Here is a 26,976-nt window from a genome sequence, read left to right on the forward strand (position 1 = left end):
AATGGGTAAAGTTCGTCCGTGCAAAGAGGGCTAATTTTCCAGACCCAGCCTCCGGCACAGTTCTGTGTGGTGCACATTTTCCACCTGAAAGCTTCTCAAACTATGGACAAGTGAAATCGGGTTTTACTAAAAGATTGCTGCTCAAAGCAGATGTGGTGCCCACCATACACGCGCAGCCACCTAAATGTCCCATGACACGAAGAAAGAGGACAAAGACTGCCACTGATGAGACCACCTCACCATCCCAGGCAAAGCAAAGGAGGGTAGTTGCTAAGCTGGAAATGGCCAGAGTGAGTACTCTTCTATAATAAAAAAAATATCACGCATTGGATAGAGGACTGGACACATGTATAAATTATCGCTCGTAAAATATATAGAACAAATCCTCTAATCCCATTCATATTTGTGTCTGTTGGCAGAGCGAAAAGCTATGATAGCGCAATAAATGATAATTATTCTATACATTACTTTATTTTGCGGTCACGGTGTATCAGCTTCACAAAAAGAAATGCAAAACAAACCATTCGGTGTTTCCCACACCATCTGCTGCCGATGTTTCATCAGTGTCATTGCTCCCCTCAATGACCGTTTAACGCTGCATTGGGGTTCGTTTGGGATCAAATAGGTAACCTAAAACATCAATTAAAGCTTCGTAACTCTCCTCGTCACCATTAGATGAACATTCGTTACGTCCTTCTACGTCGGATTCGTCGCTGGAACTAGAAATGAAATTGTTCGCCATCATCGCCGCTATTCAGTATTAAAGCACTGAGCCTTTTTCTTGTTGAAGAAACACCCCTCACTGTCAATTCTGAATTCTCTTTTATTGACAACGAGGGGTGTTTCTTCATGAGGGAACCTGGATTATGTGCAGAGCAGGACGAACACAATGCAACAGCATAAACAGCTCAAAACACCCCTAATTCTCCCCTCACTAGAACGAATTATATTGATACAGAGAGGCGCTGCCCCCCTAGTGGCCGGTGGCACTCTCTTCACTTGTAATGACGTCACGCACACAATCTGCAAGATCTTGGGCGCCGGTCGTTTTAGCTTGACAATCGATCCAAATTTCTCTCATTTTCTTGTGTGTAATTACACGAAGTGGCATGATATGAATACAAAAGGCATGCATTTATGGATAAATGATGGAATATTAACATTTCCCCAGGGGTTTTCATACCCTTTAAACCTAACATTTTTATGCTTTTCGTTCATTTTTAGACCTTTTCAGTGTGTGTTGATGGGCTTCTACTACTTGAATTTGAGTTGAGCGAATACTGTACATTATGTGAAGAGTTTATGGGTGTGAAGAAGCATAATATATGGGTACCTTTGTCAGGGGTAAAGAGTGGGGATGTCCAGCTGGTGCTAGTTTAACAGTAGTCTCCCAGATGTGTGGATCAAAGACCTCTCTGGCAGTCACCATGAATTGGACGGGTTCCGAAAGGTTTGCAAACTCCTGCTCAGCATAGACAGCCCCGTCGGGCCTCACGCTGAAGTTGGGGTCGCTGCTAACAAAGCCCACCTCTCTGCTGTGCTGGCAGTCTTCAAACTTCACTGCAAAGAAACAGAGAGAAAGAGGTTACAGAATTAGAGAACATCAAAGTGAGATTTACTTCATGAGGGTTTGGCAAATCCTTGACACATTTTAAGATTAACCTGCACCCATCAAAACATATCTTGAAATATCTCATCCCTTTTGCTGTCACTTCTGATTCCTCACTTTGACATCTCTGGCAAAATGAACTGCTTATCTTTTTCTGAACCAGATACACAGGGGAGCCTAATTCTCTTTTGTATCATTCTTCTTCCCAAACTAGACAGATAGCAATGTCAAAACAGAATTTCTCTCAACTTCTCCGGGGAAGGCATGAACAGTAGGGCCAACGGATATTAGGCTGACTGAGCTGAATGTTGCTGAATCTTTACTGCCAAGCACATTGGTATCATGTTTTTTGAGGCACAAGGGATGTTTTTTTTCTTTCTGTCTATGCGGATTCACACTTGACGTAAACTTTGCAAGGGATTCCCAAGCTGTCAGTTTAATAGCACAATTATGGTCTGGTTTAATAATTACATTTACTTCCTAAAGGCCTCCCACCTCTATGTAAGTTCCTTTACACCAAGTCCATCCAAGCATGCCTTCATGGACTGAGGCGCAGTAATCATGCTGGAACAGAAAGGCGCCTTCCTTATACAGTTCTAAAGTACAAGCATAGAAATGTCAAAAATGTCTTGGTAAAATCAAGAAATTTCATGGGTACTAAGTAGAGATGTGATGGCGATCGATCGGGTCCAATCACGTCATTTTCAAAGTATCGGAATCGGCAAAAAAATATCGGCCATGCATGTTTTTAATATACATATATATATATATATATATATATATATATATATACATATATATATATATATATATATTTTTTTTTGATTAAATTGTTTTCTAATTGTATTTAACGTTACAGACATAATATGTTTCACTTTTCCAGAGTCTTTATTTTAGGCTTAAAGTAAGGTTATCAAATTTATCCTAATAACGGCGGTAATTAATTAAAAAAAAAAAAAAAAGTATCACGTTAAAATATTTAACGCAAATAATGCATGAGCTGCACGACCCACTCACGCATTGTCGCGTTCAATCTGTAATGGCGCCGTTTTACCTATATAGAGAGATAAAAGGCAGCGTAAAGTGAGTAGAGTGAATTTTGGCAGCTTTTGGAGCATTTTTTAATTGGCTAAAACCTTACAATCACTCTCCCTACGATTAGAAATATCATGGGAAGCACTGTGGGGAGGCAAGGTAGCAATTGACCTTTATCTTAACACCTTATGTTATTTCCCGACGCAGAGAAGATATATCAATTGGTAGCACTACGCACAGTCATTGTTCCACTTCCCATCATGCATTTGGGCATGACTACAGTATCATTTACTGAAAGCTCAACAAATACACTAGATGGCAATATTTGGTCACAATATACAAAGTCACAAGTCTTTCTATCCGTGGATCCCTCTCACAGAAAGAATGTTAATAATGTAAATGCCATCTTGAGGATTTATTGTCATAATTAACAAATACAGTACTTATGTACTGTATGTTGAATGTATATATTCGTCCGAGTTTTATTCATTTTTTTCTTAATGCATTGCCAAAATGTATATGATCGGGAAAAATTATCGGGAATGATTGGAATTGAATCGGGAGCAAAAAAAAAGCAATCGGATCGGGAAATATCGGGATCAGCAGATACTCAAACTAAAACGATCGAGATCGGATCGGGAGCAAAAAAACATGATCGGAACAACCCTAGTACTAAGGTATCTCCCCTTAGCCCTGATTGATCACGTCATTCCTCATTCTGTCAATATAGTTCATGAGTAAATGTTTCATAAATATTGCAAACACACAGAAGCATGAGAGATGATGAGTGCTTCTGAGCAGCTATTCTAGTGACAGCTGACATGAATATGCCATTACACCACCCCAAACACAGAACTAACTGACAACATCAGACAGCCACATCAGTTTCATCCGAGCGCCAAATTCAATCAATACTCAATGCATCATCATTCCATGATTCGCAGTATGGTGCAATGACGTGCATGACGAGAATAAATAATGGCTGTCTTCAGCATGTCTGCCCCGTTAAGACAGATGAACACCAAGTTGAAACGCATGTGCTGTGATCATATCTCAAACTGTGGCTGCTGATAAAAAGACAAATTGATTTCATAAATCACCCAGGCAATAGAGCTACTGTTGTGAGCAATGGCAGAGTGATTTTTCAAAAATCAAGTCTGAAGAATTATACACAGCCAGCTTTTTATCAAGCCATCTATTTAATTTATTGCTCAGCTTCCTGTCAAAAGTAGCTCCCAAACAACAGGCTAATAAAGCAGATCCCCGCCATTTCAGCTTAGCATCAAACAAATGACGCTGCTTGTGTTCACCATCTGAGTAATTGTTCGAAAATGAGACGGAGGTAAACACAGTATTGACAATGTGTGCATCTGTCTTTGTTGGCAAATGCCATCCATATTTATATTAAAACAACCCAGCCCATTGAACAATGTCCGTACGAGAGTGAAAAGCTGTGCAAAATTATCACTTGGCTTTATGCCACACACAAAAGCAGTAGGTGATTTAACAACAGGTTGTGACAAGATAACAAAGACCTGCCTAAAATTGGCCACAGATGAATTGTGATGGCAGGCATGCATTATGTAAATGGCTTCAATTTACTTGAACTGAGCAGGCTAATTGTTGTCACTCAGACAGGTCTCTTGTGGTGCAGCTGGAGCACAGACACGTGCCTCTTAACTTGTGTGTTTTTGTTCGTGTGTCTGCGCGTGTGGGCAACCAGCTCTGCGCGTAGGAGTTAGTTCAGAGTACATTGAGTTTAAGAAGCTGAGCTGGAGCGCAGACTTTATTTTAGTGTTAATTCTTCAATAGCACTAGCAAGGTCTCCGAGGGTCTGTTTAAAACCACCAGAGTGCATTTTGTATTGCGTTCCAGTTGGCATGGAAATGTAATTTGGCTTTATAAAATAGATGCACCATTGTAAGCTTATCACTGTTAAGGGAGGAACCACACCTCTGTTTTCGTTAACGGGGTTTGTGGCTGACCCTGATTTTGCACTGAAAATCTGGAGGAATGCATTACTTTTCATGATGTCGGGAAAAGTTTGCAGATTCCGATGGAGATGTTGTGTGAGAACGTGTTTTGAAACGGACGACTTGATAGCTGGAAAAAAAAGCTAGATGACAAAATAGGTACAGTGGGGCAAATAAGTATTTAGTCAACCACTAATTGTGCAAGTTCTTCCACTTGAAAATATGAGAGAGGCCTGTATTTGTCAACATGGGTAAAACTCAATCATGAGAGACAGAATGTGGAAAAAAAACCCAGAAAATCACATTGTTTGATTTTTAAAGAATTTATTTGCAAATCATGGTGGAAAGTAAGTATTTGGTCAATACCAAAAGTTCATCTCAATATTTTGTTATGTACCTTTTGTTGGCAATAATGGAGGCCAAACGTTTTCTGTAACTTTTCACAAGCTTTTCGCACACTGTTGCTGGTATTTTGGCCCATTCCTCCATGCAGATTTCCTCTAGAGCAGTGATGTTTTGGGGCTGTCGTTGGGAAACATGGACTTTTAACTCCCTCCACAGATTTTCTATGGGGTTGAGATCTGGAGGCTAGGCCACTCCAGTACCTTGAAATGCTTCTTTCGAAGCCACTCCTTTGTTGCCCTGACTGTGTGTTTGGGATCATCGTTATGCTGAAAGACCCAGCCACGTCTCATCTTCAATGCCCTGGCTGATGGAAGGAGATTTTAACTCAAAATCTCTCGATACATGGCCCCATACATTCTTTCCTTCACACAGATCAGTCATCCTTGTCCCTTTGCAGAAAAACAGCCCCAAAGCATGAAGTTTCCACCCCCATGCTTCACAGTGGGTATGGTGTTCTTCGGATGCAATTCAGTATTTTTTCTCCTCCAAACACGAGAACCTGTGTATCTACCAAAAAGTTCTATTTGGTTTCATCTGACCATTGGCATCCCGATTGATCGGTTCCGATCACGTCATTTTCAAAGTATCGGAATCGGCAAAAAAATATCGGACATGCCTTTTTTTAATATATATATATTTTTTAATTCAATCGTTTGCTAATTGTATTTAACGTTACAGACATAATATGTTACACTCATCCAGAGTCTTTAGTTTAGGCTTAAGGTAGGGTTATTAAATTTATCCCGGCAGTAATTATTTTTTTTAAAAAAAATGTATCACGTTAAAATATTTAACGCAATTAACGCATGCGCTGCACGACCCACTCACGCATTGTCGCGTTCAATCTGTAATGGCGCCGTTTTACCTATATATAGAGCTAAAGGACAGCGTAAAATGAGTAGAGTGAATTTTGGCAGCCTTTGGAGCCTTTTTTTAATTGGCAAAAGCCTTACAATCCCTCTCCCTACGATTAGAAATATCGTGGGAAGCAATGTGGGGAAGAAAGGTAGTAATTGATCTTTTTCTTAACACCCTATGTTATTTTCCAACGCAGAGAAGATATATAATTGGTACCACTACACACAGTCATGGTTGCACTTCCCATCATGCATCTGGCAGAACAGTTAAATGGCTACAGTATCATTTCCTGAAAGCTCAACAAATACACTAGATGGCAATATTTCCTTTAAGAACTACAAGTCTTTCTATCCGTGGATCCCTCTCACAGAAAGAATGTTAATAATGTAAATGCCATCTTGAGGATTTATTGTCATAATAAACAAATACGGTACTTATGTACTGATGTTGAATGTATATATTCGTCTGAGTTTTATCCATTTTTTTCTTAATGCATTGCCAAAATGTATATGATCAGGAAAAATTATCGGGAATGATTGGAATTGAATCGGGAGCAAAAAAAAAAAAAAAAAAAAACAGATCGGGAAATATCGGGATCGGTAGATACTCAAAATAAAATGATCGGATCGGGAACAAAAAAACATGATCGGAACAACCCTAGACTTTTACCTATTGCAGATTCAGTCTTCCCAGCTTGGTGAAGGTCTACAATTTTGTCTCTGGTGTCCTTCGACAGCTCTTTGGTCTTGGCCATAGTGGAGTGTGACTGACTGATGTTGTGGACAGGTGTCTTTTATACCGATAATGAGTTAAAACAGGTGCCATTAATACAGGTAACGAGTGGAGCCTCGTTAGACCTCGTTAGACCTCATGAGAAGTTAGACCTCTTTGACACCCAGAAATCTTGCTTGTTTGACCAAATACTTATTTTCCACCATGATTTATAGATAAATTCTTTAAAAATCAAACAATGTGATTTTCTTTTTTTTCTCCACATTTTGTCTCTCATGGTTGAGGTTTACCCATGTTGACAATTACAGGCCTCTCTAATCTTTTCAAGTAGGAGAACTTGCACAATTGGTGGTTGACTAAATACTTATTTGCCCCACTGTATAAAGAAATGCCTTAAAAGTCAAGAATGTTGGCAAGGACATCAAGTTTCCAGTTGTTGGTTGTCTGACATATTTCGGGCTGGAACAAAAAAAAAAAAGCTATTATTCTTGCCATTTGAGTTACAATGCATTTCCAGTGTAGTCACAGAGCCCGGCTTGTTTTTCATTTCCTGCCTCCCAAAATATGTGTTGTACTCATCACCATCAATGTTCAGGTCATGAAAACTATTCGCATTGTCAGTCAACCTATTCAGTTCCTGTTGAACCTATCTATATCTGGGTAGATCTGGGTATGTGGGGAATATAACATTATTAAAACTAATCATCTATTCATTCAGAGAATGTTTTATTTAGGTATTTTTGTTTGCAACTCTATGTTTTTGCCTACAAATATATATGTTTGTATTGTCACAATAGTATCCTTATATTTGTGGCTGACAATAAATTGTTCCTTGCGTAAACAAAATATATCACAATCCAAAGAAACATATACACAAAAAAATGGAGGCAAAAAATGGACAGTTATATGCGCAACAGTATAATCAGCAGCGCATAGAGACCTTTTTATTTATATATTTATTTTGTGTGCATGAAAGGTGATTTTAGTCAAGAGAAAACCCTTCTGCAGAAGAAATATACTATTAAAAAATGTCAGATAAAACTGTGAGCACATTAGTGAAGATGTTTGTGTTTCTCTTTGTCTCAGTGTGTTTTGCCATCCACAACAAAGATTGACAGGCTGCTAAGGGTGTGTTCATTCCACTTGGTCACTCAGATCTAGACACATGTAGCAGAAAGAAAATGGTGGCCAACAGAGCGGCTAGCAGATTGCAGAGGGTTCCCGAACTGTTACAGTATGATGGACAACCAACTATAACTACATGAAGTCATGCTTTTGTAGTCTTGTCTCTTCCTGTTTGTGGATAATCTGCAGTGACCTTTCATAACTGTAGTCAATCTAAGCATTGTGTTCCCATCAACAAATTCCTTCACTTAGACTGAACTCTGTTGTGTCATCGACCACTTAAAAATACGGTAATATGAAACAGGCTACTAGATAACTGAAAAGAACCACACAACAAATGCATTCAGTAAACACTTGATTGTAGTGCACATGACGGCAAAGTGAATTCTAATAGTATCTTCTGTTACGTATGTAGCTTAACATGGTCACCACAATATGACAAACTCGCCTCTATAAACAAGCAAAGTTGACTTCAATGTGAACTTCTGTTGATTCTCTTAATCCTTCACCCGAAACGCACTCAAACTGTATTGAATTTGGATAGCGATTATGCTAATGAAGCATGGAAGGTGAAGAGTTCAGTTTTATACACTCACTCACTCTTGGAGAGGTATTGATTCATAACCTTTGCCAAATGTGTCACAACCTGATTTCTATTTTTTTTTTTTTTAAAGACCTTTTCTCTCTATCGCGTGGTTTTTATTTCTGGGGTATTTTTGAATTTGTATCAGAATAATTCCATGTGAATGCTGGTAGTGACGAATCCATCTTCTACACATACAGATTGCTTTAGTCTGGAACTGCTGTAGCTTACAATACACACAAAAAGAGTGCTCACCTGAACTCAGTGCTAACCCACCACCACTTGACTTAAACCACCTTCACAGAGATTTAGCTGGCACCCTTTACACCCTGTTACACAGGATATTATTGGACCTCTGTCAGTAGTCAGTTTTCTCAGAGTAACCACACATTATTTTAACCTACAATAAGAACTTGCATCACATGATTTGACTGTTGTTTGACTGAGGAGATGCACTTAACCAATGTGTGTCATGTAAGGAATCAGATATATAAAGCAGGTGCCATTTCACCACATGGCTTGTATCACACATAATCGTAAACAAATCATCACTATTAGTCTTTATTGAGATATATGCCCATGTTGAAATGCAGCAATCATAATCAGCAATGCAGCAATCATAATCAAATTTGCATAAGGTAAGCACATGCGTTCAGTTATACGTATATTAATAAGAGCCTACACTTGAAACAGATAAAAAGATGTGTAGTTAATATATACCTACCGACCTAATATATACGTATATAATATTAACCTAACAACGATAATATTAAATTCCAAAAACACAAGATAAGCCTACCAACACACCTCCCACCTTTTTTTTTTTTTTTTTTTTTGGTCACCAGAGTGACTAAAGCATGGACTTATTTCAAAGAAACAAAGGAGGGTACACTGTCGTGTGCCAAGCTTGCATACCACGGCAGCACGTCGCCGTGAATGAACACCTTAAGCGCTGTAACCCAGGTATAATTTTAGAAGACGACAGGAGACAACAAGATGGCGGCTTGTAAGTCCATATAAAAACATTTGTTATTGAAGTTGCCTTTATGTGGGTCGTACGACACAGTATTAGAGGCTAATGTCGGACTGACGTAGCTGAATAAGCAGCTACGTACTTTACGTAGTGCATTGCCGCCTCCGTTAAAATCAACAATATTGAAAGCGTCTTTTGTTTTAGAATCGGTTTTACAAATAGGGAAATCCTTATTATTTTGCCTAATCTACATCAAATTAATCTAATCAATAGAAGAATTTATACAAATGCTTAGTCATAGCTCCCAGCGAAGGTACATGTATGTAGAATGCGTAACGGCTCAAAGCTACATAACCCCTATGTAGTAATGCGAATTTGTTTCTCATAGCAATATTACAACTTTAATCTCATTCTTTTTTTATTTGACCCTAAAACTCCATCGTAGCGCCTTATCAAAGTGCATCATTATTATTTTTTTTTACGTACTTCCCTCCAGTGATACATGACATTCTTTTATCTACTCTGCTGATGCTCACTCTAATGCTGAGAACTATATAGAAATACCACAAAAAGAGAAAGTAAGAATTTTTTCACTCTGTTGGAAAAGTGAAGTCACAGTGTTCTGAATTTGTTTATATTCCATTCTTTTGCACTAGTTAACGTCATCAGCATTTGACCCTAATTGGTTATTTGCAGGGCTGTCAAACGAATAAAATTTTTAATCGAGTTAATCACAGCTTAAAAATTAATAATCGCAATTAATTGCAATTCAAACCATCTCTATAATATGCCATATTTTTCTTTAAATTATTGGTGGAATGGAAAGATAAGACACAAGATCGACATAAACATTCAATATACTGTACATAAGTAGTCTATTTGTTTATTATAACAATAAATCCACAAGATGGCATTAACATTATTAACATTCTTTCTGTTAAGGGATCCACAGATAGAAAGACTTTTTGTTCTTAAAAGATACATTTGGGTACAAGTTATAGTAATTTTATATAAAAACCCCTCTTAATGTTTTCGTTTTAATAAAATTTGTAAAATTTTCAATCAAAAAATAAACTAATGGCTCGCCATTGTTGACGTCGCCGAGCGGGACTGCTGTTCTTCCACAGTGTCTTTAACGAGTTAAGGTGACAATGGCGAGTTTTAAATTAAGTAGAGATCTAGCCAAGGCAAAGTAAGTTGTATGTGTATTTTGCATAGGTATTTTGATTGGGAATGCCAGTTCTCTTTGCGTTGAGTGCTTTTCTTTTGTGAACATTATTTTTTTGAGGGATAGAAATATTATTTTTGTTGTGCTTTCACTAAATGATACTGTAGCGACTTCACGGTTCCGCCCAAATGCATGATGGGAAGTTGGGCAACCATGACTGTCAGTGGTGGCTGCAAATGGTATACAGTATGTTCTGTGTTGTGTTCAATTAAGTGTGTTATGAAAAATAACGTCGCTTGTCATTCTTCCCCAGGTCGTTCACCACAATACTGATATTTGTTGTGCAAGAGTTGCCAAAGCCTAAGCCAATAAAAGGCGCGGTCCAATGAACGCCTGTGTCCAATCTCATTTCTCTGCCTTTTCGCTGTCAATGTGCTAAAACGGCGACATTGTAAACTGTTTGAGGCAACGCATGAACGGGTCATTCCGGGCATAAGTTAATTGCATCAAATATTTTACCGTGATTAATCTAAAAAATTAATTACCGCCCGTTAAAGCGATAAATTTGACAGCACTGTTTATTTATGATTGTTCTGTAAGTGTTTATTTGAGTGTTTAAGTGTTCCAAAATGTTTTTGTGAATTAACAATCATCAACAAAAATTTAATTGCAAGATTAGTAAATAAATAAATAAAAAGTTCATGAAAAAATTATTAGACCATTCGACAAAATAGACCATCACATGTTAATGCCGCAGCCTTTGCTGACATAACTCACTGTAGAAGTATTCAGCAAAAGCTTTTTATTTGCCTGCTTAATGCTTGCTTCGTCTCAAATTGCTGCTTATCAATTAAATGTTAAATTACACATGCCCACTTGTTTTATAACAATGAAGTAAATTAGTCTTTTCAAAATTGCCCCTTCCCGCAATTTTGAAATAATTTCACTGCCACTTCACTTTCCTGTTCAAATTGAAAAGGAAGTTGTAAGGACAAGCTAAAGTAGAGGCGGGCAGCAAGAATTTAAGTGGGAGGTTGTGACATACTCTTTACATGTACAGTAATTTTCTCAGTAATATATTTATGAGTATGGGCGTTGATGGCTTCAGTTCCCACGGGTGTGACATGCGTAATATGTAGGTATAAGTGTAAGAAAGTGCTGCGTGTTAGCTTCAGCATGTCTCTTTCTCAACTGTTTATTAGGTGCAGTACACTCATAGCATTGAAAAAGACCTTTGTAACATTGACAGTTAACTTGTCGTGTCGATGTGGCCAAAACCGTCCCACACACACGGCATCCACTCACTGCCTCATTTGTTTTCCATCTATCACCTTTCTCCTTTTGCAGGTAGAACATCTGCTATAGAAGACGCTTCTGCGATCAGTAGTAAAGGCGTAGGTGCCTACAAGCCTGTCAGCATAACGAGGTCTTTACACTGCATGAAACCAGATGATGTTATATGGGCATCATGCTCAACAGGGTATATGCATATTATATATATATAAGATATATTTTTCCATCTGCATCTCCATGTGCTCTTTGCAACACAGTTTTCAAGGGTAAAAATGAAGAAAAATATGAATAATGAGCACAGGAAGGCAGTCTACGTTACCACCAAAGTTGCTATTTTTCATTGACTGCCTCATACCGTATTTTTGTTCGAGAAGTGTTTTTCATACCAGTATTTATGATAGTTTTATTTCGTGAATGGGAAATGTGAGGCTCTGTAAAGCGCTCCTGGCATTGATACTGTAGATAAAGTGCTGTATAAGTGCACTCTGTTTCCCATTTACTTTGGTACAAATTTGGGTTACTCTGTGGGAACAGAACTCTGTTGGCCAGTTTATGTAGATTACTTAGGATTTGACCATCCCCAGCTCTCCTGTTTATCTCTGCATTAGCCTTCTCTCATGTGTACATTCATAGGGAGGCTTCAGGAATGAAAAACGGGAAAGGGCTGATAAAATGTCTGAGTGAGAGGAAAGCAGAGCGGATGCAATTAAAAGACTGCGTCACAGATTGTAGTTGCAGGCTTCAGTGATTGATATGTCTCTCTTCTTATCTTGCGGGGTGCACACATCGAGATTTTCAAATGTGAGAGACCATGCATGTGATCGTATATATTATAAGTTTTTATTGTTTTTGAGACACTCTTCAGTGTGCTGTTTGTGAATCTTGCAGAGTTATACATCATAAATGCTAAATACTGTACTAGTGCATTAGAAGGACAGAGAAAATTATTAGTTTATATGGAAAGCTGTGGTGTTACCAGGATGCCAGGTGTTAGTCTTACCTGGGGGGGGGGGGGGGGGGGGGGGGGGGGGAGGGGGGATTGGGGTCAAAAAAAAAAAAAAAAAGTCGAAAATCCAGGGTAGGGCTACTGCACCTTAAAACATGTTTTGTTTTCTCCTTGAGATAACTGTTGTTGTGATTTGGTCAAAAGTTGATTTTATTTGATGCAGGTGACAATGTTTTTCTTAGGTAACCTATTGTGGTTCCTCGGTTTTATTATTTTTATCATAGTTATTCTTTGTTCCGCAGCCCCTTTGACCTAAATTTGACCCCCTTAGAATGCTACAAAATGCACCAAAATCAGCAGGCAGTTCAAGAGAGGTGCAATCTTTGATACCGTGTGAATACACATTCCAAATACACTATGTAGCGCCCACTAGCAGTCATTCTTTTTCCTGCCGACGCTTTGAGCCCTACTTTGACCCCCTCAGAATGCTTCAAAACTCACCAAACTCAACAGCCAGGTGAACACTGGTGAAAACTTTGATATAATGTAAAAAAAAAAAAAAAAAAAAAAATATGTGTAAATGTGTGTAGCGCCCCCTAGGAACAAAACCAACATTTCATTTATTCATTCATACTCCATGCCGCTTTTCCTCACGAGGGTCGCGGAGGTGCTGGAGCCTATCCCAGCTAAATACAGGCAGTAGGCAGGGGACACCCTGAACTGGTTGCCAGCCAATCGCAGGGCACAAGGAGACATACAACCAGTCATGCGCACACTCATACCTATGGACAATTTAGAGTGTTCAATCAGCCTACCACGATGTGGGAAACCGGAGTTCCTGGAGGAAACCCACGCAGGCACGGGGAGAACATGCAAACTCCACACAGGAAGGCCGAAGCCCGGGATTGAACCCTTGATCTCAGAACTGTGAGGCAGACGTGCTAACCACTCAGCCACCGTGCCGCCCACATTTCATTTAATTTTTTAAAATAAAAAAAATAAATAAATAAGGTGAAAGAGGGGGTAGCAACGCAAAGGTTAAAACTTAGAACACATATGTACTATATGAATGCGATACCATACACGGTGCTCAGACTGCCGTTAATACTACATACAGTTTTCTTTGGGTGGGCAGAATGTGTCCATGGGTGGGTACTGCCCACCCCTGCCCCCCCTGGTAACGCCCCTGATGGAAAGTGTAAATCTTACAAAAAATGCTGATTTCAATCATTTGACTTCTGTCAATAACATTGTCCAAAGAACTGACCCACCTCCGCATTTTGATTTAACCCTTGAGAGTCGAAGGACGCGCCGGCGCGTCCTCAGCGCACGTCGTCTTTGAAGCGCCCTCGCGTTTTAATTACGTCACCCACATGCCGTTGGTTGGTCTCGTTTTAAAGTGCGGAAGTTGCGGTTTACTCTCGTTGTTATTTGAAGTCAATCGACCAACTAAAACGTGAGATATTGTCATTTAAGTTTTATAGTTTTATTGTCCTCTCAAAAAAACATTAAAACGCTGCATGGATAATTTGTTTATGTCTATATTTCCATCATTTCTTGTCCTTTTTCAAAACGGAAGCTCCATGAAAAAAACACAAATCAAACGAACCCTTTCGAAGTCACAGTGGAAGCACAACATGCGTTTTTTTTTTTTTTTAAATAAATATAACTGCCGTGCGAGGTTCCACCGAACGAGAGGGAGGAGTGTTCTGAAGCAGCGAGGTGGCGACCGACGGCCGTTTGAATCGAGCGAGCGAGCGACTTTGTGTGACTTTGAGAATGAACGGATAACTAAATTTAGCGCAAGCAAGTGTGCTTTTTGATCAACGTGAGGAAGAGGATGGTCCAAATTCGTCATCATCGTCTTCTTCGGAAGAGTCCTCGAGTGAAGATAGTGACGGATTTGAACACGTGGGTGACGCCATCGACGAGCAGAGGTAAGCCAACCCACTTTTTTTTTTTTTTATGCTGCTGAAAAAGTTTCTTTTGAAAGTTTCTTTTGATATTGCAAGACAAAGTTAATTTTGATGCAATATAAGTGTGTGTTTGTGTATATAATAATAAAATGTGCATATCGGATCAAAGTATAATTTGTGGTCTTCCTTCTATATGAAGATTAGGGATGTAGCACATATTCAGCTATGGTATTCTTTCTATTGTCATACATATAGATTTCCATTATTATTTATTTCTGTATATATTTTTATTTTATACTTTATTATTTTCATAAATACTGACTTTTTTTTTCATGTACATTTATAGTGACAATGAAAGTAAAGTGAAATGAAAATGGAAGGGTGGAAAGAGGACCGACACCCCATGGAAGTGTGGGCTGTGTGATGTAGCCCTGTGTCTAATTCCAGGACGAAACTGCTTTTCGGAGTGGCATGCCTGAAAAAAATTTAACTTATTTATTGTAAATATATTTGAAAATACTTTTTTTCCCAATGTTATATATATATTTTTTTCCCACAATCAGTCTTCTCAATTTGTGTATATAAATGTGTGTTCAAGAAGCTTGATTGTGTGTACATAGTTTTCATCAGGTGATGGGCCGCAATACCTAAACTCATATAGAGAGGCCTCTAAACACTTTTTGTGTTAGATGGTATATTTTTTCACTGTTCTTCACTGTTTGGTCTGCTGTATATAACCTGTTTTGACTAGAGCATGTATAAAGGCAAAAAACGCCTATGGCTATACCTGTTGTTTATGTTGAATTGTCAAATATAAGACTATTTATTCTAAGTTTTTTTGGTTGAATGTTCATCCTAACATGTTGAATAAATATTACAAAGTTTCAAAACGGTTCGTTACGCATGTTTGGTTGTCAATTGGACATCAATATTAAAAATTTTGACAAAACGATTTTGGAATTTTTGGTCTTTTTGGGCCCAAAATGATGATTTATAATTGGTCAGTGAAGGAAACAACAGTTTGGACATGAAGTTCAAGGTGTCACAAAAAAAAGGACCAAACCAGGCCATCGTAAACAATTCTTTCTTTGAAATATAAAGGCAACTTCAAAGGCATGCAAAATAAGACAAAATAGGCCCAGACCTTAAAGGGTTAAATTAAGTACTAATGCCCCACTTCCCTCCACAACATCACGCCACAAAAAAAAAACAGAAAAACAAACAAAAACTCAGTAGTTATCATTTCATACTACGTCTTTGTCACTTGTATAGTACTTATGCTTTAATTAAACCTATCAACCTGCTCTACCTTTGTTATGTTTGCATTTGGGTCCTATTACTCGCACGTGGCGCAAACTGAACAGTTTTACCATGTTAATGTAAATCTGCCCAGAGCTTTCATTGTCCAGTGTGCTGGCATGGCACACATACACTACATGATAGTGGCTATTTTCCTTTGTAATTACTTGGAATTTACTGGAGATTAACACTCATACACTTTCGCTCTGGCTCAGAGCATCGTTGGCATTTCTCCCTTTATTACTTTTGAAAGGTAAAGAGTTATATAGTTTTTTCTGAAAAAGAAGAAAAACAACAACAATTAATTATTTTAGTAGTAACTCAATCATGAAAGTATCTACCGTATTTTCCGTACCATCCGTACCGTACCATAAGGCGCAATGGAGTATAAGGCCCACCGTCAATAAATGGCCTATTTTAAAACTATTTTTGTTAGGGCTCCTTGATTGCAGGCTGGAGACTAGAAGGGGGAACGACAACAGCTGCGAGCCATCAAAATCAGCCACCTTCATCAGCCTGCCCGTCGTTGCCGCTCGTCGCCAGACCTACACTTTCGGCATCCCCGTCGGTTACGTCCAGCATTCAGGTATCTCACGCATCTTATCTTACACGGCTAATCAGACCTTTTGTTTGTCCCAGGATTCTCCGTGCCTGATCCCAGAATTGTACCGTCACCTGATTTACCTCATGTCAGCACCTGCCAGCTACGAGAACGCGTGTACGTGCGCTGCTGTGACCATCGTGCACTCCCAAATAAACATTGATAGTCAGCCCAGCCATTCTCTTTTGTCTGCTCTGGACTCCACTTCCCAGCACACTCGGGCCCTTTTCATATACAGTGGGGCAAATAAGTATTTAGTCAACCTCTAATTGTGCAAGTTTTCCCACTTTAAAATATTAGAGAGGCCTGTAATTGTCAACATGGGTAAACCTCAACCATGACAGACATAATGTGGAAAAAAAACAGAAAATCACATTGTTTGATTTTTAAAGAATTTATTTGCAAATCATGGTGGAAAATAAGTATTTGGTCAATACCAAAAGTTCATCTCAATACTTTGTTATGTACCCTTTGTTGGCAGTAACGGAGGCCAAACGTTTTCTGTAACTCTTCACAAGCTTTTCACACTGTTGCTGGTATTTTGGCCCATTCCTCCATGCAGATCTCCTCTAGAGCAGTGATGTTTTGGGGCTGTCGTTGGGCAACACGGACTTTCAACTCCCGCCACAGATTTTCTATGGGGTAGAGATCGGCAGACTGGCTATGCCTTGAAATGCTTCTTACGAAGCCACTTCTTTGTTGCCCTGGCTGTGTGTTTAGGATCATTGTCATGCTGAAAGACCCAGCCACGGCTCATCTTCAATGCCCTTGCTGATGGAAGGAGATTTTCACTCAAAATCTCTCGATACATGGCCCCATTCATTCTTTCCTTTACACAGATCAGTTGTCCTGGTCCCTTTGCAGAAAAACAGCCCCAAAGCATGATGTTTCCACCCCCATGCTTCACAGCGGGTATGGTGTTCTTCGGATGCAATTCAGTATTCTTTCTCCTCCAAACACGAGAACCTGTGTTTCTACCAAAAAGTTCTATTTTGGTTTCATCTGACCATAACACATTCTCCCAGTCCTCTTCTGAATCATCCAAATGCTCTCTAGCGAACTTCAGACGGGCCTGGACCTGTACTTTCTTCAGCAGGGGGACACGTCTGGCAGTGCAGGATTTGAGTCCCTGGCAGCGCATTGTGGTGTTACTGTGGTCCCAGCTCTCTGTAGGTCATTCACTAGGTCCCCCCGTGTGGTTCTGGGATTTTTGCTCACCGTTCTTGTTATCATTTTGACGCCACGGGTTGAGATCTTGCATGGAGCCCCAGATCGAGGGAGATTATCAGTGGTCTTGTATGTCTCCCACAGTTGATTTCTTTACACCAAGCGTTTTACCTGTTGCAGATTCAGTCTTCCCAGCCTGGTGGAGGTCTACAATTTTGTCTCTGGGTCTTCGACAACTCTTTGGTGTTGGCCACAGTGGAGTTTGGAGTGTGACTGACTGAGTTTGTGGACAGGTGTCTTTTATACCGATAATGAGTTAGAACAGGTGCCATTAATACAGGTAACGAGTGGGGCCTCGTTAGACCTCGTTAGAAGTTAGACCTCTTTGACTGCCAGAAATCTTGCTTGTTTGAAGGTGACCAAATACTTATTTTCCACTCTAATTTGGAGATAAATTCTTTAAAAATCAAACAATGTAATTTTCTGTTTTTTTTTTTTTCCCCACATTCTGTCTTCCATGGTTGAGGTTTACCCATGTTGACAATTACAGGCCTCTCTAATCTTTTCAGGTAGGAGAACTTGCACAATTGGTGGTTGACTAAACAGTTATTTGCCCCACATTATAAGGCGCAGCAGCAGTAGTAGTTGGGGTTACGCATCCATTAGATCAGAGACCTGTCCATGGTGCATTTGCTACCGGGCTGCAGAGAAATAATAATTTGTTAAGGACTGCAGTCTGGCCTGTGCCTCTTGACACATCAATATGCCTGTCGACTCTCCAGATATAATTATAACACTGGCTATGAAGTCGTCATTATAATCCATTGGAGCCAGCATCTAGCATCTATTTTTTATATCTATGTGCGCTGTCCCCGATAATGATGTAGGCACATCAGATTTGTTCCCGGAAATAATAAGCACGGACGGTCGGGAAGATGAGTGAAAAACAGATGCCTTTGGACAGATATTTTACGGGGAAAAGGCAACCTGCTGAGGTAGAAGATAAAAATTTATATAAACTTGCCTTAAAGGGAACCTCAGACTTAAAGACTTATCGGCTCTAATAAGCCACAATAGTTCTCCTTTACTAAAATATGTTATTAGAAACACATAAAATATTGCCATTGATTTAAAAATCTATAACATTTAGTACGTTTTAACCTAGAGAGGCCGCCATATTTTATGCACACAATGGAGGCTCGGAGTGATGACATACATTGTCACTGTCACTTGATGAACACTACTGGGTTACTCCAATTCTTTCTATGGGGCAAGACGTCCAACACATGCGCACATTGGTTAAAAGTAGGGGTGTAACGGTACACAAAAATCACGGTTTGGTACGTACCTCGGTTTTCAGGTCACAGTTCGGTTCATTTTTGGTACAGTAAGAAAACAAAATGCAAAATATAAATGTGCTAGTTGTTTATTACACACTTTTGTGCTTTCAACAATAGGAACGGTAGCCTATACAAAGCTAGAATTCTGCTCAAAAAGTAGCGGGTATTTAAAGATAATAATCCAACAACAATTTGCCTTTCAGACCGCGTGTATTGGTCAGCTTTCTTTCTGAAAGAAAAAAGAAGTCCTGTGCTAAAGAGAAATGCAATCCCGATGACAAAGATTTTAAAATGTATTTTACAAATGAAATGCCTCAATGAATCTTTTTCTCATGAATGGTTTTCAAAAGCTTTATTGGTGGATTAGAAATTAATAAATTTAATTGTGCAAGCAGAATCTGTGTATTATTCTTATTATTTAATTACAGGTGTTTTAGCTCATTTCAATTTTATTTTATCTAAATGGACTATCATTTATTTTATTATGTGTTTATATTTTACAAATGTGATGTAGTATCCATTTATATTGTATATTTTATGTTGTATAACTTTAATTCCTATGTGAATATTAGTTCCTACTTGTTTTGTTGTGGTTTTGTATTGAACACGGGGCCGTTTTGGTTATTATTATAGCAGAGAAGACAGCAGTAAATCAACAAAGACAAGTCAACTGTGCCCCGATCTACCACTCAAGAGATCTGATGTGCCCCGATCTACCACTCAAGAGATCTGATGGACTCAAAAAGTGGGTTTCTATTGCATATTAGTTTGAAAATCGACCGCATCCACTGTATTTTTACACGAGTGACTTCCGGTCTGCCCGGTCTGCTAGCTAGTAGTATTGACGCAGGAGGGCCGCGTCTCGCGTCAAATAATAAACTCTGCCGTTCTTTTTGGGTGCATCGCGTTGAGCCGCTTCTGGGACGCGTCTAACTTTAACGACTTTAACGGCCGCGTTTCACTGCATTCTCGCGGTGGCCACGGTGTCGCGCCGTTTACGTTTCTTACTGTCCTACCATGTTGGTCCTCATTATAGTAGAGAAGACGGAGTAAATATAATCTACACAAAAAAACTGTAACCCGATCGACTCACAGCCTCGAAAAGTAAGGATTCATTACCTAATTTCTTTTCATCCTTCACACAGCCACAGGAAACAGAATTGTTAATATATCTGCAGGCGACCATCATGATTTTACGACAATATGCGGGTGTGCGCTGGTCCTTATAAGAAAAACAGCGCTAGTTCTCAAGAGAAACGCAGTCTTCCTTAAGGCAAAACACTACCACTTTTGTCCACTGGTGTCGCTAAAATTGGCTAAAACTGAAAAGTTACCATGTGTTTCTTTAAAGGTTTTTTTTATGTTATTACATAAAGTCAACAATGATTGTAAACAACTGTCTAGTTTTTGTAAAACCATGCAGAGGTTCAGGCATTTTTGGAGGTTGACGTATTGGTCGATAAAAGTTTAACTATGTAATAGTGGTGGTATTAAATAGTGGATTTGGTCAATTGAGTCCCCAATGAAGGCCTACATCCCAAATGCAACACTTTGCACTGCTATTTAATGATAGTTCTAAACCAGATAGTTAAAAAAATATTGCATGGAAATGTGTGATACTGTTAAACAGTTGTGAACTTTAATGACCACGCACTCCCCATGAAATCGAGTTTGCGTGCCTTTCGCCTGAGTGTCACATCAGCAGCTACCCACGCAGGATGCGAGATTTGCCTCCCAATCAATTTCGCATGTGCATCAAGGAAGCAGACAATGCCTGAAAAACATCCCCGATTGATCCACTCGCAACTTGTTCTATGATAATGAGAATTGCTCCTTTTGAAAAATAGCATACTTTTCAAACATATTTTTAATGCTTTTTTTACCTAACTGGATTCCACTCCTTGGACGGACCTTGCCCCACAGGCTTATCATTCGATTTAGTGCAAGCAGAGACGGAGCGACGCTTATCACAGCAATATCTTTTTTAAAGAGGTGAAGCGAGGAAACAGCCACAAGGCAATGTCTGTCCACACAATGTCTTATCTCCTTGTACAATGTAATGATTTTACATAGCCCAAGGCGAGGTGGTGGGACACAACTCGGGCCGAATGAACTTTGGGCTGGGATCAAGGAACAAAAGAGGCTTCTGGGTAATATCAATGCCTCTCACTGAGCCATATAATTACTGTGATGAAAACTCATTATTCTCGTGTAAGTACTTTTTTTTGAAGTCTCACACGACACACACACAAAAAAAAATGTTTAATGTGAGGGAGAAACTTATTTGAAAGTTTTAGATAACGTTTTTAACTTTATAATAGCTGACATGAGTGGCTTACCTTAGAATGAGAGAGTTTTGGGATGAGTGACTTACAGATTTTTTTCATTTGTTGATGACTGCAGTACCTTTAAGTATTTAATAGTATGGAGGTCATCCTTTTTTTTTTTATTTTTTTTTTTTATTTTAAAACCTGTCCTGTTCAGCTGTTTGACACAGAGAATGGAAGTCTAAGTGCCCGGATTCTGAACAGTTTTAATGTTTCACATTGAGAGTCTGACATACTCCCATTGTGATCATTCAAAATACCTTTTTATTATGACAAAGCAGCGAACAGGAAGGGATTATGGGGGGACAGAAGAAAAGAAATACAAGAGAAGAAAGAAAAGAAACACATACACAAACAACAACAAGAAATACATTGAACATCTAAACTAGTTACTAATATGGAGGTCATCCTTAAACAACATGTCTTCAGGGACAAGATAACCATTGAATTTTCTTCTACTTTCCATTACCCTCTCTATATAGTGGAACCTGCCTTCATCTGCGATTTACACCATTTTGCTCAATATCTTCCCCCCCCTATGTGTTATTAGCATAAATGTGTTTGAATACTTCCCTGGTGATTGTTTAGCTGCTGTGTTCAACATCTTTATTTGATTCCCAACAATAGCTCTAATTAGCATTACAAAAATACACAGAGGAATGAGCAGAAATATCTTATTACGCCTGACAGACTAATTTAAGGTTTGAGGTGCTTGAAGATGGGGTAACACCTTTTGATAAAAGGTGTATACACGCATCTGAATGAGCTAATTTTACTGAATAAATTTAATCTTTGGAAATTAAACATTTTTTAAATCAGGTTGTAAGACAGCTAAAAAAGGATTGTGTATGAAATCATTACAAAAGCAATCTGGCAATGGTTGTGTTAGCATAATCATATTGTGAATACATAATCACACTCTCATGTGTGATGTACTACAGCAAAAACACCCTCAAAAAGCATTTTTTGGTCTGTATGCCACCATTTGCTGGTATCTATGATAAAAACAAAGAAATATTGTTTTCTCTACATTGTAATTTGCATTCACGTATTATGTTTTTGAAAGAAACAATTTTCATTTTTTTGGAAAACGCTCATTGCTGTGCTCTTATTTGTTGCTAATTTGTAAGTGTGACGTACACACACAAATGTCCTTATAATCCCAAATATTTGGGCGATCGGCTATATTTTCCAAGGTTGAGGTCGACAAGATCCTTAGAACACAACGATATGAAAGCGGATATCAACACAAATGGTACATGGAGAGCATTTATTAACATTTTGTCACTCTTTTACAGTGTCCAGAACGCTTTGCATTAGCGCCAATTCATCCATTCGTGCACACTTTCATACATAGAAATTGCTGCTGCCATGCTAAGCGCTGCCCACTGGAGGCAAATTAGTATTCAGTTTCTTGCCCCACGGGGACTTTGAAAGCGGGCAGTGGTAGCCTGAAATTGAACTGCTGACCCTAAGGTCCCGGGACGTGCGAGTTAAAACAACTGTGCCTATATAAGAATGTGTACTATTGTATATATTTGAATCATAGTCCAGGTTTTTTTTAAGCAAATGAGGGTTATATGCCAGAAACTACGGTACATCTTATCTTATTTACCTCCCAAGCCCAGATCATGATGTAAAAAGCCTGTGATTAGACTTCAGACGGATCCCATTTGTTATGTTGTGTTTTATTTATTTATTTATTTTTCTTCACTGTGGCTCACTAATCCAGTCTTTCCTACCCCCTTGGGGAATGTGATAGTCTCAGGCCTACTGTGACAAGAGACACAACTAATCTGCTTATCCTTGAGAAGAGATCAAGGCCATTATAGCGTTTGGGTACATAGACTTCCGTATAGTATGAAAACATAAACAATGCTTTCGGTTGTCATCAGTCATTTCTGCCTTTCCATTGCATTATATTTTGCAAAACATAACTATCTCATGTAGTTCACTGTATGTGGGGAAACTGATTAATTAAGCATAAAACCCTCAACCTAAAAAAAAAATTGAATTCTGGACTCCGCTCAAAATGTTTTATTTTGACAAACTCACATAGAGTTAGTGTAAAGTCTGAGAATGTGAGCTCTTCAAAACTCAAACACACGCAACACAAACTCTACCACAAATGGCATGAATCTACCACTAAAGGCATGAATCTCTGAATGAATCTAAATGCCACCAGAAAAACGTAACGTAACGTAACGTAACGTAACGTAACGTAACGTAACATAACATAACAGCTGTACCGCATTCAAACTGGAAGAATTGTCTCAGGAGTGATTTGTTCAAGGATTCAAGGTAAATAATGTATTTTTCGTACCATGCATGCATTTTGAAACGTTGTGAAAAAATTAAAGGGAGAATGGGAACTGCTACGGCATTGGCGTCATTCTCCGGCAAATATATATATATATATATATATATATATATATACTTAAAATAGATGTGTAACTGCCCAGTTGTTTGCTCTTTTAACAAAGAATCAAGACAGTTTTACTTACATATCTATGAAGAATTCAGTGATTTAAGCATTTATTTACAAGAATTTTGAACGGAAAAAGCCATTGTGGCAGCCCCCTTATCATAACAAAGAGCTAACAGACAAGCATAATTCATTTAAGATTTAAGTAAAGTAAACTCAAACTGCCTGTTTTTTTTTTTTTTTTTGCTTTTAGCCAAGAATCGAGACTGTTTTACGTCCATATCTATAAAGAATTCAGGGATTTAAGCATTTATTCACAAGAATTTCAACGTAAAACGCTCTATGCTGTGGAGATGTGGTAAGGCGGCGCCAAAGTTAAAGACGAGCTGCACAGTCGCCTTATTTACGTAACATAAATACTACCTACACGGTTTCTTTTGCTTTTAACCAAAATTCGATACTACCTACATTGTTTATTTTGCTTTTAACCAAGAATCGAGACTGTTTTACGTACATATCTATAAATAATTTAAGGATTTAAACATTTATTCACAAGAAGTTCAACGTAAAACGCTCTTTGCTGTGGAGATGTGGTAAGGCGGTGCCAAAGTTAACTTAAAGACGAGCCGCACATTTGCCATATTTACGTAACATAAATACTACCTACACGGTTTCTTTTGCTTTCAACCAAGAATCGAGACTGTTTCACGTACATATCTATAAATAATTTAGGAATTTAAGCATTTATTCACAAGAGTTTCAATGTAAAAAGCTCTTTGTTGTAGTAAGGCGACGCCACAGTGAACTTAAAGACGAGTATAATGAAAATAAAGGGCTATTTTATTCTATAAAAAGTTGTGAATATAATATTTGTATATAAAATTTATTATTTTTCGGACTATAAGTCGCAGTTTTTTTCATAGTTTGGCTGGGGGTGCGACTTATACTCAGGAGCGATTTATGTGTGGAATTTTTAACACATTATTATATCATTTCACATGTTATTTTGGAGTGACACTGATGGTTTGGTAAACTTGTTATCATGTTCTTTATACTATAGTTATCTGAATAACTCTTCATAGCTATGTTACGTTAACATACCGGCCACGTTTGCATTTTGTTCTTCATGCATCATGTAACATTATCATACTATACACTTATTCAGCATGTTGTTCTATATTGTATTTTTATTCTAAATTGCCTTTCAAGATGAAATATCTGTTCTATGTGCTGGATTTTATCAAGTAAATTTCCCCCCAAAATGCGACTTATACTCCGGTGGGACTTATGTATGTTTTTTTCCTCTTCATTGGGCATTTTATGGCTGGCGCGACTTATTCTCAGGTGCGACTTTTAGTCCAAAAAAATACAGTAATCTATTTATATATTATAATTGATTCTGCATGCTTTCCTCAAGTATTAAGTTTCTGATTTGAAAATTGAGTGATTTATTAGCTGTTGAAAACATACAGTAAAAGAAAAATAAGTTGGTATTTTGGACGAAACTTATATGATATGTTAAATATTGCTATTGATCCATAAAATATAGGTGATCTCTGCATTTGGTGATTTTTGTGCAACTTCTAGTGTAAAATCTGAGAATGTAATAGCCTTTTAAGTTTTGTTATACTTAATCGGGATTTTATTAGGGAACGACTTTGAATTTTTTTTATGCCGCTGCTCATAGATACTCATATATGGCTAAGGTTGGTGCCTGCTTTGGTTTTAGGTCAGTAGCAGCTTTAGTTTTGAAAATATTTGAAGTTTACGAAAATAGGCCCACAACGGATTGGCCCCGTTTCCTGTGTCATGTCAATAGGTTATGAAGTCTATGGCTACCTAAATGTACTTGAGCAGAAATTATCGCTCATGCTCCAATTCATCACAGTTATCTTTAAGATGAGAAACACTTCTGTCAGCCTTCCAGTGTGCAAACCTCTTTCTCTCAAATTTTATCATATTTTCTTTTAACAGATATTAGCTTTGAGGTCACCACTTCAAAACTCAGTTATGGCATGATTAATACAGCTGAAACCAACATTTTCAATTTCCATGTCCTTTGTAAACTCTCTTTTCAGGCTGATAACTTAAGTTAATGCAGAGGTCACACCGTCACAGTAATAAATGATGAAAGATTGTTACCATTTTTATTCCCTTGTTTAATTGTGGCTATACTATAAATGCATTTTTGCTCAAAAATATAGTTTACAAAGCTCTGTGAAGAAAAGGATTTTAGTCTTTTAGTGTCTTATAATTCAGGTTGATGCAACTGGTTGGATTTGTAATGAGGAATTCAAACAAATGTCCAGCACCTTCCCGTTCATGTATTTCTTAGACTTGCCTTTTGAGAGTTATCATAGAGATCAACAGTGATCCTTCAAGCTGTCAATCCTGTAAGAGGGCTTGGCTAAACCTCATTGTCTGATATCAATGAAAGAGACACAATAGGAGAGGAGAGAGCAGCTTTCTGTTCAACTACGAGAGGGAATGGGAGGTTGGTGTCCCATAAGCGATGTAGCTAAACCATTATTCTTATCAGTAGTGGACAACTCTCTGTGGGGCAGAAAGAAAACCTCGGGAAAGGTCAAATGAGAGTGTCTCCTAATGTGTGAGTGTCTCTGCGTTTACCTCCTCCATGCATCTATCAAATCAGACATATACGTATTTCCCTATTAACTGATAATGCATCACTCACGACCTTGTGATAAAATAACTGGCGACCGGTCATTAATCGATCCAGAAACATGGCATTTTAGGTATAAGGTGAGGATAAGTTAACATGCTATCGCACGAGGAACGGAGATAGAATTAATTACGCAACTTAAGCAAGGTCCACTGTGGTGATTTTTCCCCTAGACTTTGAAAAATACAGCATTAATTCTAGTCAGCGATGGTTTAACTGCGCAATCCTCTGACCTATGTGCAGGTAAAGTGGATTCAATTTCTACTCAATGTGAATGTGAAAGGTTGTCCTTCTTTAAATTGTACGTGACCTTTGAATGACTTGATTGACTGGCGACCTGCCCTGGGTATCGTCAACCTTTTGCACAAAGTCAGTTGGAATAGGATATGTCAAATAAGCCATAACCAATAAAATACTTATTCTCAAAGTAAAACTGAAATTAGTACAAAAAGATGTTTGTAATGGCTTTGCAAGGCCATTACATTTACAATCATGCTTTATAGGGTTGTTCCGATCAT

The 26,976-nt window shown here is 38.4% G+C and overlaps 1 protein-coding gene across 2 annotated transcripts in view; it reads right to left on the reverse strand.

Moving 5' to 3' along the window:
* The window catches only part of cdh4 (cadherin 4, type 1, R-cadherin (retinal)), a 411,266-nt gene that overhangs the window by 172,385 nt on the left and 211,905 nt on the right, over positions 1 to 26,976 (reverse strand). For both annotated transcript variants that reach the window (XM_057846061.1, XM_057846060.1), the window contains exon 3: positions 1,334 to 1,560. In XM_057846061.1, coding sequence (XP_057702044.1) covers positions 1,334 to 1,560 — 227 coding nt within the window. The remainder of the gene's footprint in view (positions 1 to 1,333; positions 1,561 to 26,976) is intronic.

Source organism: Corythoichthys intestinalis, chromosome 9 (assembly GCF_030265065.1).
Source record: "Corythoichthys intestinalis isolate RoL2023-P3 chromosome 9, ASM3026506v1, whole genome shotgun sequence".
In the NCBI taxonomy this organism is placed as follows: Eukaryota; Metazoa; Chordata; class Actinopteri; order Syngnathiformes; family Syngnathidae; genus Corythoichthys; species Corythoichthys intestinalis.